Raw genomic sequence first — 19,270 nt, forward strand, 5'->3', positions numbered from 1 at the left:
GTATAATTAACATTAAGACCCCCCTTCAAAATAACTCATCCCGTTAAAAGGGCCATTCTCTACCATGAGAAATAGACTGACCAGAGGAGTTAATGAAATCCTGCCGTTGGTCCGCAGGCGCAGCCCTCACCAAATGACCCTCCTTCAAGCTCCAGACAGGGTGTCTCCGTCCATGAGCCTCAGGGAACGGAGACGTGGGCCACATTCTGACTGAGTCTCTCCGTCCTGCATCGATGATCGCTTTCACAAACCCCATCTGCCCCAAAAGAAAGAAGTGGCAACTGTGTGGAGTCTCACATCTATCCTTCTCTCCCTCTCGCTCCCTCAAATTAAGATTTCAGTAATTAAATTGATAAAAGTCATGCATGCCAGTATGCCTCATGGTTCCAGACCTGATTACATACGCCGCACAGTCGTGGAGAGCTGCAGAAGTTCTACCTTTGATGTGGCATTCTTTATTATTGAAAATAATTGGATTCTCCCTCCCCCTCTCTCTCTCCCTCTCACATACACACATTTTGCCCATGTTCACTCTGGGCATGCTCAGTTAATCGACCTCTTGCGAGGTAGAACTGGTGCAGACCCTTCGCTGCCTGCATCGGGGGGGCTTCCAGGCAGCTTTTCCATTGAGCCGGGACCAGGTTGTGTCTGAAAAACAGATTTGAAGCGGCCCAGGCACTGTGCTGAGGGACGTCACTTCAACACGGGGGCAGGGGTCATGCTGCAGGTTGGAGTGGCGCCTGCCAGTGAGTGGGAGCGCGGAGGCTTGCGGGAGCAGTGGCAAAGCCTACCGGGGCTCCGTTGCTCTACCACCATATCAGCTTGGCCGAGCATAAGAAAAAAGCCTGGCCCACGGGCAGCTGGCTTCTCTCCACACTCAGCGGAACGACTGATAATCAGCAGAAAGAGACCCCTGATGATTACTCTGCCTAAGACGGCTGCTAACTACTCGCCTGCTCACTCCTCAGAATGTCAAACTAGTCCGCACATTTGGAAACCCCCAATGTGCCATAGAGACGCTTATAAAGTCCATCAATTCCCGCTCTCTTTGTATCAGGGGTAAATGTGAATTTAATTGCCACTGGAACCAAAAGAGAGAATTTTTGATTTCCCTCTGTATATCACCCTCTATCACTTGTGGACAGACATTACACGTGAAGTCTCTTCCAGAACACAAGTCTGTCTGCCCCTCGCCGGTTTAGTGGCGTCTTTGCCTCGTGGGCCTGTACGCTGCGCTGCGGCCGACACCCCCCCAGAACAGCCCTATTTTAGGAGTTTTCTTTGCGGCAGAAGCATAATGGTCTTAAGCAGCTCGCTTAAGACCCCCGACAAAGGAACTGCCAGAGTGAATAATGCGTTTGATGCCCAACTGATGAGTCATCAAAGAAACAGAACATCAGCTATCTCACTTGTACTGACAGCACTTAGCTCAGCACACATTCTCCACCGCACAGGTCAACAGCGCTCGGGCTGCTCCCTGACAAGTTCATATGAATTTCAAGTGACCAAATATAAAGTCTATTAGATTGTATGCGTCACTGTAGCGTGACTGAAGAAAAATATATTCTTATGTCATTTGTGCTCATTTAAAGTCCTAAAATTGTTTGTTGTTCTTTTATCTTCTTATAAGAGTGGGTGCTTCTATTTCGTAGCGTAATTATAGGTATTCTAAACACAGATTCTAAACACATATTGATTGGTATTGAAAGTAGAATGTGCCAATATTGGCAGCCTGACTTTTAATGGGTTAGTTTTGTGAATTTGGTTGAACACCACATAAACGAACATCACTGGGTCTAAAATAAATAATTAGCATTGTGGTAATAATATATATTACATCTAGAGCATTTTTAAACACAGTATTAAATATCAGAGGTATCATTAAAACCTGTGTGGAGCCTTTGTTGATGTACAGTCTGTTAATTTTCATGGCTTTCAGACTGTGGCTTGTTAAATAGGCTGTTGGAGGTTGTACAGTCCGGTACCGACCATTGTCCCACATGTATTATTATACACTTAGACCATAAACTAGCAATTACTTCGGCTTATGCAGTAATTATTTAGAGAAGGCATTGTTATTCAGAATAGAGGAGTATCTCTGTTGAAGTCGGTCGACAGTAGCTGTTGCCAACACTGAAGTACATAGCACAACTTATTAACTCTTCTAAGCACATAAGCCTTTTCTGTATTCTGTAGCTTAAGTGGGCTCAGCCGTGGTCGCCTCCAATCATCGGGGCTCCACCTCATTGTGACTTGGTTCCTTTCTTTGGTGCAATTCACAAAGAATATGGGGGAAAAAATTAACAGTCATTCTTTGTGTCTTCTTCTTCTTGTGCAGGTATATCCAAGGTGCATCGTCTCCAAAGGACATGGTCATCATTGTGGATGTGTGAGTGTCTCACTGCCTCCTCTCTTCCTACATTTCCCCCCTTAGCTAGAGTGAGAGTGTGCGTCTGCTTCAAAGGGCACTAGTGCCACCTGTTGGTCTGAGGAAAGCCTGAAGTCAGAGGGAAGACGAATGCTCCTCATCCGCCTGCACTGCTCTCTAAAACATGCCCTATAAAAGGGACATGAACAGAACATATGTTTTCTTATGTGAAGCTCCTAAGATTCAGCCTGTTCTTTATCGCTTCTTCTCTCCAGGAGCGGAAGTGTCAGCGGCCTCACTCTGAAGCTCATGAAAACCTCCGTCAATGAGATGCTGGACACGCTATCAGATGACGACTACGTGAATGTGGCCAGGGTGAGTGGAAGTTCAGCTCATGTAATTAATCGTACGAATCACTCCTGCGAAAAACAACGATAGCGCAAATATTTGTTGTATTTATTAAGCAGGTGGTAATCAAGCAGGGAGTTCGCAAACGGCACAGTGTGCTCGTACTGCTGCTCCCAGTTGATTGCCTGCGGTAGGAACATTGCACTTTCCTCATTACAGTGTATTTGCTCTCCCTGCATCACCGGTGACCATGTGGGATTTTGCCTGCCTGTCTCTTTCACTCTCTGCTGATTACTAAGCTTTCTATTAGGACTGATGTTTAGGGGAATATTAACGTTATCCTACATTGCAGGACAGATAACGCACACACACACACACACACACACATCCGCGTGCATGGTGCGGTGGCTCTGTTCGGAGACTTCCTTCGGTAATCCTTCATAATCCATTGCTCTTAGCCACTGTATGCCTTTAAATCCCAGCTCTAAGAGCAATAAATGAGCTCGGTAATCTGGGTGGGAACGCATCTGATTTTCACCCCTATAAAGCACAGCTCACTGTGAAATGTTTGCAAACACAAAAGCTAATAGTAAGTAAAAAAATTGCCAAAACTAATCATCACACACCATAAAGATACACTTCTTTATGACAAAACTTCTGTGATGGCACTATACTTAGTTGGAATGATACACTATTTATTTCAGATTATTGTTTTATTTTTATTTATTATAGATAATAGATGTAACCCAGTTTTTATTTTCCAGATCTTGTTTCATAGCTGCTGTATATCTCAACCTTTTATGATACAAGAGATCAGAATCTGATTTTTTTGGCCAAGTATGTTGGAATTTGGTTCCGGCAGTTGGTGACTCACGTAATAGGTGACATTATTATAGGAAACATATTTAGCTTTTTCAGGTTTTCTTTCCTCTCATGTGATAATCAGCAGAAAGAGACCCCTGATGATTACTCTGCCTAAGACGGCTGCTAACTACTCGTCTGCTCACTCCTCAGAATGTCAAACTAGTCCTCACATTTGGAACCCCCCCAATGTGCCATAGAGACGCTTATAAAGTCCATCAATTCCCGCTCTCTTTGTATCAGGGGTAAATGTGAATTTAATTGCCACTGGAACCGAAAGAGAGCATTTTTGATGTCCCTCTGTATATCACCCTCTATCACTTGTGAAATGTTTGCAAACACAAAAGCTAATAGTAAGTAAAAAAATTGCCAAAACTAATCATCACACACCATAAAGATACACTTCTTTATGACAAAACTTCTGTGATGGCACTATACTTAGTTGGAATGATACACTATTTATTTCAGATTATTTTTTCATTTTTATTTATTATAGATAATAGATGTAACCCAGTTTTTATTTTCCAGATCTTGTTTCATAGCTGCTGTGTATCTCAACCTTTTATGATACAAGAGATCAGAATCAGATTTTTTTGGCCAAGTATGTTGGAATTTGGTTCCGGCAGTTGGTGACTCACGTAATAGGTGACATTATTATAGGAAACATATTTAGCTTTTTCAGGTTTTCTTTCCTCTCATGTGTTATATTGTGTTATTGTATATGTAAAAGTCAGTCCGGCCGATACTTCCGTCCCAGTGTGATGTCACATGACGTCATGATGCCCACCTAGTGGCTATAGTCTGACACACCCCATAAACCCGTATAAAGTGAGAGCGGAGGCTGACATTTCTTACATGGGCTGGAAGCAGTTCACCAATCACAAAAGAGAGGCCCTGCTGGCAAATCAGAGCACACTGGGCTTTATCACAGGATTCTTAAAGAGACAGGAGCTAAAACCAAGTGTTTCAGACAGAGGCTGAAAAGAGGAGCTGCAGCAATAGAGAGTATGAGGACACAAATAGAAATATGAACCTGAATATGAGTATAATATGTCTCCTTTGAGATACATTTAGTAAGTTTATTATTTAGTAACAAAACGCAACATACAAGCATCGTATATATTATAAGTATAAAAGGCAAAGACTATTAATGTAGTGCGAGTCGGAATGAAATTGTGATGTATGTGTATTTATATAAAACAATGTTTTTGTAGATGTGAAGCATCCACTAACAACTCTCTGAAGAAACAAGGCAGAGACGATGATAATGGATAAAAGACGGTGATGACTGAAAGACAGAAACTGCTCCTGTGTCTGTTAATTTCAGAGGAGAGGAGTTAAAAAACAGTGTGTCCAGGCTGTGAGGAATCTAATGATTGAAGAGATGTGATAGCAACAGAGTGATGATTAATGAAAATGTGGCTCCGAATAATTTTTGTGTCCTGGATATCTTTGTCTGCTAATTTAAAAGTGAGAAATGTCAGCTTTTTCACTCACAAAGCGTTTTTACATCAATCCGGCCTGAAAATGTCAGTAGATTTTGAAGGTGACCTTCAAGAAGACATAACATTTGAAACCTGCCATTACAGACGCTGCTGCTAATATTGTGATCACACACAGGCACTGCACACACAAGGAAATACACACACACATGCACACGCACACTTTTAGGCTAATTGGGTGGATGAGATGAGACAGATGATATTACCTTGGCTGGGTTTCTGTTCAGTGGTTTGCTCATGGTGTTTCAGGTGCACCTGGTCTTTGTGTGGAAAGTTGTAATTACCAGTGTTTACTGTCATCCAGAGAGTAGCAGACACATCTGCACACACCCACGCCTGCATCATGTCACCATGAACCACGCACACGTGTGATAGAGAAAACACACAAATACACAATCTGACAATTATGCTCACCTGTTTTTGTATTTCCCCTCCGTAGTTCAACGAGAAGGCCGACGCTGTGGTTCCTTGCTTCAGGACGTTGGTCCAGGCCAACATTCGCAACAAGAAGATCTTTAAGGAGGCCGTCATGCACATGCAGGCCAAAGGAACCACAGATTACAAGTCTGGCTTCACGTTCGCCTTTGAACAGCTTCTCAATGTAAGAGCCAACACGCCTCTCAGGGTTGGTCTGTGGCTGACAGTGTGTGCACATCCAGAAAGTCAAAGATAACCCGCTGAAACTACAGTGTAGCTCCAGTGCATTCTGCCACAGTAACTGTCTAATCCAATTATCAAAGCAGAATTTACAGGGATAAAACAGTGCTGACAGTGAGGGGCTCTGGTTTGTAGACGACACTTCCAGAGCGCTGTCATTGTCGCAGATTGGTGTGATTGTAACTGCTGTTGCGGTGGAGCAGCACTGGCGTCTGCAGTAGCCGGCACAGTGGTGAAGTCTGTGAGCAGCAGGCGTCCTCGTGCTCGCAACACAGGTGCTGCCTCAGCTCCGTATGCTGCTGTGTATTTTAGGAGGCTGCCACCCTAATGGGCTCTGATGGGATGATTGATGAGCGCAGCCCGGAGGAGATCAGCCACAGACACTTTATATTCCTCTGCTGGGGTTGGAGGCAGAGAGCCAAGTGCCGGCTGCATGCAGCCCCCCCCTCCCCTTCTCTTTGCCAGCAGAATGAGAAATAAAAAGGCCCCTTTAATCACTGTCCGTGGCTGACTCACTCCCGTGATTTGTGGCAGAAGCACAATAAAAATATGTAATTGTAGCAATATTATTTATCTTTATTAGAATCTTGTCAGATTGACATGCCGCTGGCCTGCATATCAATGCCAGCTGCTGTGCAGACAGGCGGGGGTGCGGGCATCAAAGCTGAATGCTAAAAGCTGGTGCCTGGCTACGTGCATTTAGTGCTGACATGCTGGTGAAAGTGCTCCTGACACAATCAAATTTAACGCTACAATAATGTTGTGCTGTGTGCTTCAAATGAAATTCTAAAATCATAATGATAATGGTAAACTCACAATATGAGCAAGCGCATGAGCACCACGAGGGAAATATGTAAACGTTAATGAATAGTCAAGAATAAAAGCTGCGAGTGGAGTTGAACCCGACCGATGAATCAGTTGACCGATAACAATTGGCCGATATGAGCTTTTCACAGACTGCGTTTGTTTGCTGATATGCATCGATATTTAATCTTTTATTTCACCCAGTAAACAATACAGAGAAGAAGTGCATTTATGTTGATATTTAACATAGAAATTATATTTATTTTCTTAATTCAAGGTCTATATATTTGTTAAGTTAACCTTAATTACATTTCTTTATTATTGTAAGAGTTAATTATTATTTTGTTTTATATATATATATATATATCTGGGTCCGTGTGGCTTTCATCCAGATTCTCAGGCTTCCTCCCAGAGTCCAAAGACATGCAGCTTAGTTTAACTGTAGACTCTAAATTGCCCGTAGTTTGTTTTTTTTTCAATGTCAGTCCTGTGATGGACTGGCGACCTGTCCAGGGTGTACACCACCTTTCGCCCAATGTCAGCTGGGATTGGCTGCAGCTCCCCCAGCAACCCTCAAATGATAAACAGTTTAAACAATGGACGGATGGATGGCTAAAAATGACTTTTATTCTTTGACATATTTAGTGTAGCACTGTTCTGAATGATGTTCCAGCCTCCCTCACCTGTCTCCCTTCTTCTCTCCCTCCTCCCTCCTCCCTCCTCCCTCTCCGTGTGCCACAGGAGAGCAGTGCCCCGAGGGCCAGCTGCAATAAGATGATAATGATGTTTACAGATGGCGGGGAGGATCGTGCACAGGAAATCTTTGAGAAGTACAACTGGCCCAACAAAACGGTGAGTCTGTCCCCACGAGGCCGTTATCTATTCTTCTTCTACTTCTTGCTCTGCCAGCCCAAGAGATCGTGCATGTCCAGAGACTGTGTTCGCACGGCCCTGTTCTCCCCGCCTCCCCCCCGTCTCCCACTCCGTCTCCAGCTGACATTGTCTCATTATAGAACAGGCAGTTGTGTGAGTTAGGCTGTCAGACACGCCAAGCTCTCCAATCTGTGCATCTGAGCACCCTCTCCAAGCTTTCTTCACTTCCATTTTGGCTCCTCTGATGCAGGCTTTTCCATCTCTTTACTCTTCAACCCTCTCTCTCTCTCTCTCTCTCTCTCTCTCTCTCTCTCTCTCTCTCTCTCTCTCTCTCTCTCTCTCTCTCTCTCTCTCTCTCTCTCTCTCTCTGCTGTCTCTCTCTCTCTCTCTCTCTCTCTCTCTCTCTCTCTCTCTCTCTCTCTCTCTCTCTCTGTCTGTTTCCCTTCCCCTCTCTCTCTCTCTCTCTCTCTCTCTCTCTCTCTCTCTCTCTTTCTCTCTCTCTCTCTCTCTCTCTCTCTCTCTCTCTCTCTCTCTCTCTGTCTGTTTCCCTTCCCCTCTCTCTCTCTCCCCTCCTCTGTCTCTTTTGTTGTTTAGCTGCTGGTGTTAACAGCTCTGACCTGCTGACTAATTAGCCACTTTATCATCAGAGCCTCTAAAATTACAGCCAACAGATACTGAGTTTGTGTCTTTTTGTTCCCGTCTTGTCTTATTTTCACCCCCACCCCCCCACCCACCCCTCCCAGCACCAACAGTATTTATTCTGATATATGTTTACCATCGAGCTCCCTTGTGCCGGCTGCTGTCATATACGTAGGAATAATCTGCAGTTTGACAACTCTCTCACTGCAGTGTTGAGATGGAGGCAGTTGTGTGACTTGACAACAATTATTGTCCAGAAGGAGGGATGCAGGGTGAAGTTTTGCTCTTGGCTCTTTAGGAACTTTGGTTTTTGGGGCTTTTTAAAAAATTATCTGTACTATTTTACCATTTCTTCCAATAATGTATCTCGTCTTTTTCTCCATCCAGGTTCGTGTGTTCACCTTCTCTGTTGGCCAACATAATTATGATGTCACACCTTTACAGTGGATCGCCTGTGCCAATAAAGGTGAGAGAATAAAATGTTTCTGGTGAAGCACGTTTGCATGCAAAATATTATGCAAGACCTAAGAGGCAAAGGAGTGATTTTATAGATGGATAAATATTTCTTTTCTTTTTTTAAATTCATCCTTTTATTGTGTTTTACATCGTCGATGTAAACGATGAAAACAATCTTACAGTGGAAGCTCGATCTCTGCGAGCCTTCCGTAAGAATCAGTTGCTGCACAAACTGAAATCAAATGTAAAACCAGGTAAAGCACGTACAAGGATCAATAAAATAAATAAGATGGATACTTTTTTCCATAATACTTGATATAATTTGTTCTTGAATAATAAAGTGGTGATGTATGGGTGGTGATATTAAAGGAATGTGTTTGGAGAAGAGACTTTTGACTGACATGGTATATTTTTACTTCACCTGTTGTATTCGATTGAATTCCCTAATGTGAAATTCAAGCACAATATAGGGCCCCTACAAAAATGTGTCTGTGACATGTCTACTTCTCTTTTCTCTGTCACTTTTTATCAATGCAGAATTTATAGTTTAAGTTACAGGTGGAACAAAGCAAATATCATTGAGATGACATCCAGGTCAAGAAGTTAAAACTTTCAACCAGGAAGTAAATTAAGTAAAACTAGGTTGGCACTCAGTAGAGCATGTACCTCCACCAAGGCCCAACAGTCCCCTTAAAGTCATTTAGCTGCACCAAACTTCACACTCTCATAGATCAGTCCCTTAAATATGTGTGATATTTTTTCATCATGATCCATGAATGATTCCCTTGAAAATGGTCCCATCCATCCAAGATTCGTTGAAATCCGTTCAGTAGTTTTCAGGTAATCCTTCTGACAACCATCAAACCAAATGCATAGTAGTTAAAACATTGGTTTTCTTGGTGGAGGTAATAGCAAAAAAAAACATCATCACTAAGATTTATCTACATGTCTTTCTTTGTGCATGTGATGGTCATTTCCTTCATCTAAAGCCACTACGGTCCCAAAAATAACCCAACGAGCAGCTCGCCTGCCTCTGACCGACAGCCTGACAACTCATATGACTCAGCGGCTCTTCCTGTTAGCTCCACTGTCTGCATGAATCTTGACTCAGCCCGTTTTCGCCCGACCTCAGTCAGACTGTTGTTGCTGTTGTGCTCAGATTTGAACGCCGCTGCTTTTCAGTTCACAACCCACTCCTCTTCCTCCTCTTTCTCTCTTTTGTGGTTTGATTTAATTTTGTTTCTCTGTGTTACCGTTTATCCGAAGCGGTTCCTTTACGAGGCCTTTAGCTGTCTGTGTGAAGCCTTGGCCAAACCCCTGCCGCTGATTAGCTTATTGCCACTGGAGCCAAGTGCTTCAGAAGTATCTCCCCAGAAGTTGTTATTAATTAGCAGGAGGAGTCTGGTAGCGGGATGATTACCGTGCCATCTCCCCGTCAGGCTGGGGAAAGTCCAGGATTACGCCTCTGTGCCAACATGCTCTCCACTGTTCGCGACTGTAGTGATTACCAGGGTACTAAAGACTATGCCAGTATAAGACAATAGTGTTGACACACCAGCCTCAATGGAGCTGTCCTCTCATATCTTCAGTACTTATTACTCTTTGGTATCTCACTCCAACAGAGCCAGCTCCCTGACACTTCAACAGGCCCTAACCCTTCACCCGTGACATACATATTTGACAAAACGCAGAAGTACACACAAAGACACACACGCGGACGCACAACTGGGCCACTCGGAGATGCTAGCTGTTGTCTCTCTCGAGCTGCAAGCCCGTCTTAAGAAGAGAGTAACCTCTCTTTGACTCTGAGGACAATGAAGCCATTTATCCATGCTACGAGACCGTGTAAGAAAATCCAAAACAGAAAGGAGCGTTATCTTCCAAAAAGAAAGAAAAACAACTGGTGAAATGGAGGATAAAAGCAGCAAATGTGATCTACTGCATTGGTGATCCTAATTCTCCCACAAAAGTGCTGCCTTTAATCCATAGCTGGAGGAAAAATATAACATATTGCATAAATTCAAGATGTCCTGCCGCAATAGAAGTAAAATCCTCAAACCTATCAGTTACACCATGAGATGAGATAACCAAGTTTATTAGGTAAATTCTTGATGGTTTATTCGTTGTCTCAAACCAGTCAAAGTGAATATGGGGTGAAAGTAGCTGGTCTACCTACTAAGAAAAGACACACTCATACTAACCACTGCATGATTATAATACACATACCGACTGTAAATGAGAATGATTTATGCAGAACAACACCCCAATCACGTTTTAAATGATAAACATAATCAACATATCTAATTATATACAGTATATCTTATAGTCTAGTTATTTGGACAACACCATCCATCCATTCATTAATTATCTGTACCGCTTATCCTCTCAATCCCAGCTGAAATAGGAAGAGAGGTGGTTTACACCCTGAACAGACCACCAGCGTATCACAGGACCGACATGAAGAGATAACAACCAGAGCCGGCCCTAGCCTTCATGGAGCCCTAATCAGAATTTGATTTGTATGCCTCTGTGCCACCAATATTATTGACCATTGCCAAAAAGAAATTACCAAATCAGCCTTTTATTACTTAAATGGTACAAGCAATTAATCTTGCTTTACCCACAGTCATAAAAAACATAAAAGTAGATGATATAGAAATGCCCTTTTTTATACTTGAAGATAGTGCTTTGGTTCTTACGGCTCTCATGAATCCAGAATGACATAAACACTGCGTTCAGTGAAAGCAGTGAACTGGTGGAGACACCTGTACTTCTGTACTTTTCACCAGTTACAGATGTTTCCTTAAACATAGTTACGTAGCTTCCTAAAGTCGCTTAAATGCATCGCCTGCAAACTATCAATGGATGCGGCTACACACAGTAACACACAGCTACTGCAGAGCACGTGGCTAAAAGGTTCACCTCACTCACTGAGACATCTGCTATGATATGACAACAACCATTCACACTCATATTCACACCCACGGACAATTCAGAGTTTCTGATTAAACTAATCCCCAATCTGCTTGTCTCTGGGCTGTGGGAGGAAGACGTAGTAATGGGAGAAAACCCACACAGACACGGGGAGAACATGCAAACTCCACACAGAAAGACCCCGAGCGAACCAGGGTTTGGATCAGTGCTAACCGCTGCACCACCGTGCCGCCCCTGACCCTCTCCCTCCGTCACCAAATATCCAAATCTTTCACTTGTATTTGTCAAAACAGACTCATGTGACACAAATCTGAGGATGACATTTGAGGAAAACTGACTTCTAACAGTGCCGAAGCTTTATGTAAATGAGTTTCACGCAGAAAATAGGTTATTGATTAAAATCATAATTGCTCCTCTCGCAGCGGATCTCCGTCGCAGCACAGATGAGATCCACATTACATCCTCACTCTTTAGTCACTGCCCACATTCTCCTCTCTCCACCTCTCGCCGAGCTGTGCCCTACTATCACACATGCCACCTCTGTATGGCACACAGCCAACAGCTCTGTGACAAACTGCTGCTCCGAGGAGAACTATAGCAAATAGCTGCACCCCGTGACTGTGTGTGTGTGTGTGTGTGTGTGTGTGTGTGTGTGTGTGTGTGTGTGTGTGTAATGTCCGCGTGCTTGCATGTGCAAATGATGGATACAGAGGAGGCAAATCTCGATGCAAACCGCTGTTGCAAAGTGCATAATGTATCAAAATAATGAGAGCCATCTTTGCCTTTTAACATTCTGGGGATGCTGTCTCCATTTCACGGCTCTTTGTATAAACACTCATGGCTTTAATAACACGGGGAGCGGCGTGGTTATTGACCCAGTCGGCCACTCTCCTCCACTCCCAATCAGCGGCGGCAGCGCCTGGGGCTCCGCAGTCCCAAGGAGCCGCCACATTTACATCCTGCAGCACCACCACGAGTGTGGGGAGAGGTCAATGGCCACAGGCTCCACCGTGCCTGTGTGGCTCTGCATCATCAGCCGGAAATGATAGCGCTGCATGCACCTAATAACAGTGGAGAGATTAGACTCCAATCTGCAAATGGATCGCTGTCGCACTCGGTGTGACTGTGAAACTGTAAATCTATCGGGAAGGAACATGGGACACAAACTTTCTGTTGGGAAGAGTATTGATCCTCTTTTTCTTTATTTTATTTTCAGGATACTACTTTGAAATTCCATCGATTGGAGCCATCCGAATCAACACCCAGGTAAGATGTCTGGAGTCTGTAGGCTCGGCTGAACGCAGCTTTATGAATCCACAAAAGCATCCGTTTTCAAGCAAGAGTCTATTCTTCCTTCATGGCTGCTTTTGATGATAATTACTCAGATGGTAGATATCTTTAAGTGCAGCACAACAAAGGCACAGAGGGAGGCGCAGCCGTGTGACTGAAGACAGGAGGTGACCGAGGTGGAGATCCGGTGATAACAAACGCGGTTGTGGTCTTTTTTATAAGAAATGTGTTTTTGGAAGCTTTCAGATCTCCTTCTCTCTTCGTCCATCAGACACACAAACACACCTCTGGTTCGTCACACACCCTGGGCCCTTCCACCCCCCCCCCCACCCCCACACTCGCTCAAGGCACCATGAGCTTTCGAGAGGCCCTTGGGATAACCTCATTCCAGCTGTAGAAATTGACTCAGTTGCTGGAAGGTGGTGGGAGGGGGAGGGGCTACTGCACACACCTCTCTCTTCCCACCCGTCCCTAACCCCCAACCACCCTTGCCCCCCACCCCCAGCCCCCGTGAGCGATCAGGGCCCAGAATAGACTGTCAGCTGTTCCATTAACTCTGGCATATTTATATTCTGAGAACTGCCACTTTACTCTAATAGGTTTTCTGAAGGTGGGTGACTGCAGCACCTCTGTGTGTGTGCCTGTGTGTATGTGTGTGTGCCTGTGCGTGCACGTGTGTAGGCACAGAGGACACGTGGTGTGCCTTATTTTATTTAACCGTCCTCGGCCCTTCAGCCCCGCACACTCATCACACAGTCTCACTCGACTAAGATGACAACATTCAAATAATGGATGGACTACAGACGGCAGAAAAATGTTATTATGAATGTTGTCCTGAGTCATACAGTTATGTGGGAAGAGTGGAATGGCTTTGAAACTATGAGTGGTAATAAATATTTTTGTGTTTTCGTGTGTTTACCTGGGACAGATTTATTATTTTTTTGTTGTGACTTATTTCATCCGTACTGGATTCTCTATAATTCATCTCAGTGGAGCCACAATAACCAGGCCAGGCATTAGTTAGGACGTTTTGTCTGTACAGGGAACGTACTGATAAGTTTACTCTCTGTAGCTGTGGCTGTTACACTTCCCCGGGGAGACAGTAGCGTTTAATCAACACGCAGGGATGCTGCCGGGGTCTGTGCGGCTCCGGCTCCTCTGGACCACACATCTGCGGTTGCTGACTTTTTATGTTTCCTAGATTGTTCTAGCCAGGCGGAAAATTCCCCCCTATATCCCGTGAAAAGGTCTGGCTGTCATTGTCCTGATGGAATATCTCCCTGTGGCGCGTTAAACCGGACCTTTATTGAGCTAATAATAGAATAGGTTACGCCTGTCAGCACCTTACTGTTCAGGCGATGAAAAACAAACGCTCCAAAGCATAATACTGAAATCGCCGTGCGCTCGTACAGGGGGCGCCCCTTTTGTGTATTGAGGGTAGACACACAAAGGGAGGTGGCAAGGGTCAGAAATCTGCAATGACATTTTCCCTTTTCACTGCAAAATGGATGTTATCATGTGAGAACAGCATTTTTTTTTTAATTAACGTTTAACCCAGAGAGCGCTCCTTTTTTTGCCTGCACACCTGTTTTTATATCTGAATATACTTTGATGATACATAAATATAGACATTTGGCTTTATAAATCTGGTGAATAGGATACAGAGGAGGAGGAGGAGATTTCTAGCTTTTGTAAAATGTTTGCAGAAAAATACACAGTCGGTTTGATTGAGAGCAATTATTCTGTCTGTGGTCGTTACAACAACAAATCACTGGAAACTAAGTGCGGCCGTTTTGTCCCTCGAAGGCTTTTTATCCCTTCAAATTATTCACTTTGGTCGCTTCATATGTCACAAGGTCACTCACACAAGAATTGGACCAATCACGCATCATCTCATGGATATCTGCTCAACAGGTTGTTCACAAAACAAACCATCTTAAATCAAACGAGGTGACTCCGTAGAACAAACAAATGTGGTGGATGTGATGTATCGCTGGTTGACTTAACCCCTCACCTCGATTCACATTCGCTGCGGGACCTCCTCACTGTGCCAGCGTTGACAGTGGAGCCTCTGGGAGAGTGGCCTGTTTGCGCGTCAGGCCATTGACACCCTTAATGTGTTTTTAATAGCTCCTTCATAATGATGAGAAACTGCCTTGAGTGTCTCTGGACCGGGGGCTTTATGGCTCCTCGGGGCCGGGACGCTGCTGCAGGACCACTGGTTTATGTGGTGACAGAGAGGAGGCCAGTCAGGGTCTTATAGTTTTATGACACATGAACACTGGGTGGCTTTTCCAGCTCTCTGCTTTTTACCGCCTGTACATAACAAGCACTGTAAACGTCTTTGTTTGATCATGGGTTTTTATTGAGTGTCATCGTATCCTTGTGTGTGTGTGTGTGTGTGTGTGTGTGTGTGTGTGTGTGTGTGTGTGTGTGTGTGTGTGTGTGTGTGTGTGTGTGTGTGTGTTTGCTGTTGCAGGAGTACCTGGACGTCCTGGGCCGTCCTATGGCGCTGGCTGGTATCAAAGCCAAGCAGGTGCAGTGGACAAACGTCTACCAGGACGCTCTGGTGAGAGAGAATTATACAATTTTAAAAATTGCTTTACTTAATCACATTGCTCCTTTAAATTAATCGATCCAGGATTCACCAAATATTTCTTCAGCAGACTGATTTAGTTTTTCGTCCTTTTTTCACTATGCTGAAAAGCATATAATGAGCTTGGTGTCATAACCTTTTTGAGTCTATTTTACTTTTTTCTCCGTCAAGAAGATTATGTTTACATCTAGGTTTGTTTGTTTTATGGTTTGCAGGATAATGCAAAAAACTGCTGGACGGATTATCACGAAACTTGGTGGAAGGATTTGGAATAGCGCAAAAAATAACCTATTGAATTTAAGTACGGATCATGGGACAGATTTTTCAGAGAATAATTCATGGATCCTGATGAAAAAAAAATTGTCATGATTTAGAATTTGAGTAATTTGGTATGTAGTGAATTTCAATGTGGTTTCATAAGGAGGCCGTTGGGCCTCGGTGGAGGTTTGCGCTCTACTGGGATGAAATTTCTGTTTATTTATTAACAGCTTCGTGTGTTTGTCCATTAGATCTTTTTGTTATGCGATATGTAAATACATTTTTGATCTAATTTCTCCTTTTTTATCAGGGTTTGGGCCTCGTCATCACTGGAACCATGCCAGTATTCAACCTCACTGCTGATGTCGTCAGCTCTCAGGTAAAAACAATATGACACACACCAGCTCGTGCTTTGTATTAATCTTTAGTCGTCACCTTTATTTTTACCATGTGAGTTTTCACTGTCATTCAACTGGTTGTCTACACAAGTAGAACTATTCAGAAACAGGAATCGAAGCAGTTGGAGAGTTAAGGTTTAATATTGTGGTTTTTGGTGTCGTTGACCATCATCAGTCATTTGCAATGACGTCCACCAAGATGCAGCTCCTCTAGGCAACACCTCCCCCCTGAGGTGACAGCCGACATCACAACCTCCCCCCCCCCATCTGCAATATCCTCTGTCATGCTGAGAGCACACAGGCATCCAGCTTCCAGTATCCATGACCAAAGTGTTTACTCTAAGCTTATCACGCAGGCTTAAAGCAGTGATGCAGCTGCAAACAAAGTCGCTGTAAGATGGACAAAAAAATAGAGACTAATCAGATTGCACACAAAGTGATGATGAATCAAAGATGGCTCGGAGATGTTCTTGCAGCGTTCTCGCAGCGCAGCCACCAGCTCTGTGGGATTCTCCCATGTCTGCAGGGGCTGTGGATAAAATGCTTTGTGTGTTCGTCACACAGAACCAGCTCATCCTGGGGGTTATGGGAGTAGATATCGCCATCAACGAAATCAAGAAGAAGACTCCTACGTACAGAGTGAGCTTGCTGTTCACGCACTATCACTTAATAAAACTTCATATGGACGATTTATTGATATATAAACATTTCCTTTAACTTTATTTTCTGTGCAGCTTGGAGCCAACGGTTACACCTTTGCCATCGACCCAAATGGTTATGTGCTGCTGCATCCCAACCTGCGACCTAAGGTTGGTCCAACGGGTCCAACCCGCCCTGCATCCATAACTCTTCTGATTCTGAAGCTACACTTTTGAAGTTATTCCTCCTGACCAATGTTAAACTCCCCCTCCATCCATCTTCCCTCGCTTTCTCTCTCTCTCTCTCTTCTCAGATCATTAACTTCAGGGAGCCCGTCACTCTGGACTTTCTGGATGCAGAGCTGGAAGATAGCAACAAGGAGGAGGTAAAATAATATCTTTGAAAAATCGTCATAAGGAGAAACTCATAAAATATTTATATTTCTCACTTGTTTTTAATTTTCTATTTAATTGTATGTATTTGCACACCTTCTTCTCACTCTCTCTCTCTTTCTCTCTCGCTCACGTTTCAGATCCGCCGACAGATGATTGATGGCAAATCAGGGCAAAAGAAAATCAAGACGCTCATTAAGTCAGTTGATGAGGCAAGTCATCAATACGAGACTCAATCACATTCCTGAGCTGCAGCTTCCTGAATGATGTTCCGATGAATCTGAATCAGCTTCACGTTCAGGATGTGTTGTTCACATCCGATGAAGGGGAGGTCACATGTGCCGAGGATGTGACGGTGTTTTTGTCTCTTTGACCGACAGAGGTACATCGACGAGGCAATGCGGACGTACACGTGGACGCCTGTGGAGGGCACAGATTACAGGTAGGTTTCAAATCCGACGTCACCACCTGACCTCAGACCAAACGCTCGTGCAGCTTGAGCCCGTGAGTGACGTCCAACTTTGACATTTATTCTATTAATCACAAGTCTCACATGTGCAGCAGTTACTCATCAACCTGCAGCGTCTGATTACTGTGGCGCCGTCACTATCACGCCAACACTCGGAATAGACCAAACCTAAATAACAAATGCGACTTGCTCATTTGCCTCCTGTATTTGCATGAAACAATTCATCTAAATCACCCAAGTTAATGCATCGCTTATCTTCCTCCTTCCATAAAAATCCTCAACAATCCTCCGAGCACAAATTAACTGCAGAGTTTATTCACCTCAAACCTGGTTGAACATTTGAGTAGGCATCGTAATGACATTTCCTCCGGGCAACGCTTGGCAAATTATAGTTTATGATATTCGATAGTCCTACAAATGCCTGACTTTTATTTATTTTTGTATCTGCTGACAGCGTGCCGGGTCCTGGCTGAATCCTTATGAGGCGTTCTCTGAAAAATTCTATTAATATTGAACTCAAAGGGAAATTCAGGCGTATTTAAGCAGGGTACTGTTAAAGAAAGACATTCAAAGCTCTGCATTCTTATTTATCCTGTAAGTTGGATTTTGTTATTAAAATTGGTGATATTAGATGTTTCTTTGAATCTAAATCATCATTATATAATAGCTGAGAGTCTGAACCTGATACTGTCAAAGTCTGTTTTTCTATCTCTTCCAATGAATCCTCCCGCTGGGTTTTGTCTCAGCTTTAGATAGCTGCAGATACAGAGATGTGGCATGTATTTCCACCTTTTCTCTCTTTGACTTCAGGTTTTGATAGTAGAATGAATACTAACATAATGTATATGTAGATCATGATGACATATTACAAAGCAAAACTGCCACTTTTATGCGCGGAGGATCTCCTGCTGTGTTTTCGCATTCGGCTCCTTCGAACATTCTGCAGACCTTTCCCGAGGGGCCCGGCTGGACAAAAGTCCGGAGAAAGTCCAGAGGTTCGGTGCATGTCCGAAAGCAGCTGTACAGTCTTTGCTCCAGATGCAGCTGCTTCACTCAGAAACACACACCAGCCGTCTCGTCTTCTGCAGGAACTTAAAGATCTTCATATTCTCACTGTGTGATTCGGGCCCCTGGTGACTTAAGTTTCCATGTTCTTTGAAAATCTGTCCCTGATTTTCTGCGTCTGCCTCATCACCTCAGTCTAGGTTTGGTACTGCCCACATACAGTGAGAACCACATCAAGGCCAACCTGAGTGACCAGATCCTCCAGGTGCAGTGTAAGTACCCGGGATTACCCAGCATCCTTCGCTCCCCGTCTCTCTTTTTATTAGCTTTTTCTTCCTCTTCTCTCTCTTCTCTCGCTCTCTTGCTCTCTCCCGAATCTGACCTCGCGCTCTTACTCAGTCCTTTGTCCTGGGTCTACAACATCATCATAGGGAGTGTCTGAGCGGAGTCGCCTGCCCAGCTCCCCCTCCTCTCTCTCTACGGCCTCCGATAGGCAGGTTCATATCTAAGTGCCCCCCCTTCCTCCCAGACTTCCTCTCTACTGCCCCCCGTCCCCCTCCTGTCTTCATGCTGTGCTGTAAAAATGGTGATGTTTTTTCTTCACACTGGCTGAAGAAAAAAGAACTCAAGGACAGAAAGGTGAAAGCTGTGGTGTTACTGTGTTACTTAGGTGAAAATAATGGTGACCTCTGTGCTATTATTTTTTTTGCCAAATGCTCTCGCCTCTTCTCCACCAAAAGTAATGATTCTGAAGCGTCTGTGTTCAAAGTATTTGATGTTC

The 19,270-nt window shown here is 44.0% G+C and overlaps 1 protein-coding gene across 3 annotated transcripts in view; it reads left to right on the plus strand.

The window, feature by feature from the left end:
- The window catches only part of cacna2d2a (calcium channel, voltage-dependent, alpha 2/delta subunit 2a), a 147,741-nt gene that overhangs the window by 115,134 nt on the left and 13,337 nt on the right, over positions 1 to 19,270 (plus strand). For all 3 annotated transcript variants that reach the window (XM_035151978.2, XM_035151979.2, XM_035151980.2), the window contains 14 exons: positions 2,339 to 2,389; positions 2,644 to 2,743; positions 5,519 to 5,680; positions 7,282 to 7,392; positions 8,440 to 8,518; positions 12,659 to 12,708; positions 15,212 to 15,301; positions 15,897 to 15,965; positions 16,549 to 16,623; positions 16,719 to 16,793; positions 16,937 to 17,008; positions 17,156 to 17,227; positions 17,396 to 17,457; positions 18,685 to 18,761. In XM_035151978.2, coding sequence (XP_035007869.1) covers positions 2,339 to 2,389; positions 2,644 to 2,743; positions 5,519 to 5,680; positions 7,282 to 7,392; positions 8,440 to 8,518; positions 12,659 to 12,708; positions 15,212 to 15,301; positions 15,897 to 15,965; positions 16,549 to 16,623; positions 16,719 to 16,793; positions 16,937 to 17,008; positions 17,156 to 17,227; positions 17,396 to 17,457; positions 18,685 to 18,761 — 1,145 coding nt within the window. The remainder of the gene's footprint in view (positions 1 to 2,338; positions 2,390 to 2,643; positions 2,744 to 5,518; positions 5,681 to 7,281; positions 7,393 to 8,439; positions 8,519 to 12,658; positions 12,709 to 15,211; positions 15,302 to 15,896; positions 15,966 to 16,548; positions 16,624 to 16,718; positions 16,794 to 16,936; positions 17,009 to 17,155; positions 17,228 to 17,395; positions 17,458 to 18,684; positions 18,762 to 19,270) is intronic.

This window comes from Hippoglossus stenolepis, chromosome 3 (assembly GCF_022539355.2).
Source record: "Hippoglossus stenolepis isolate QCI-W04-F060 chromosome 3, HSTE1.2, whole genome shotgun sequence".
Taxonomy (NCBI): domain Eukaryota; kingdom Metazoa; phylum Chordata; class Actinopteri; order Pleuronectiformes; family Pleuronectidae; genus Hippoglossus; species Hippoglossus stenolepis.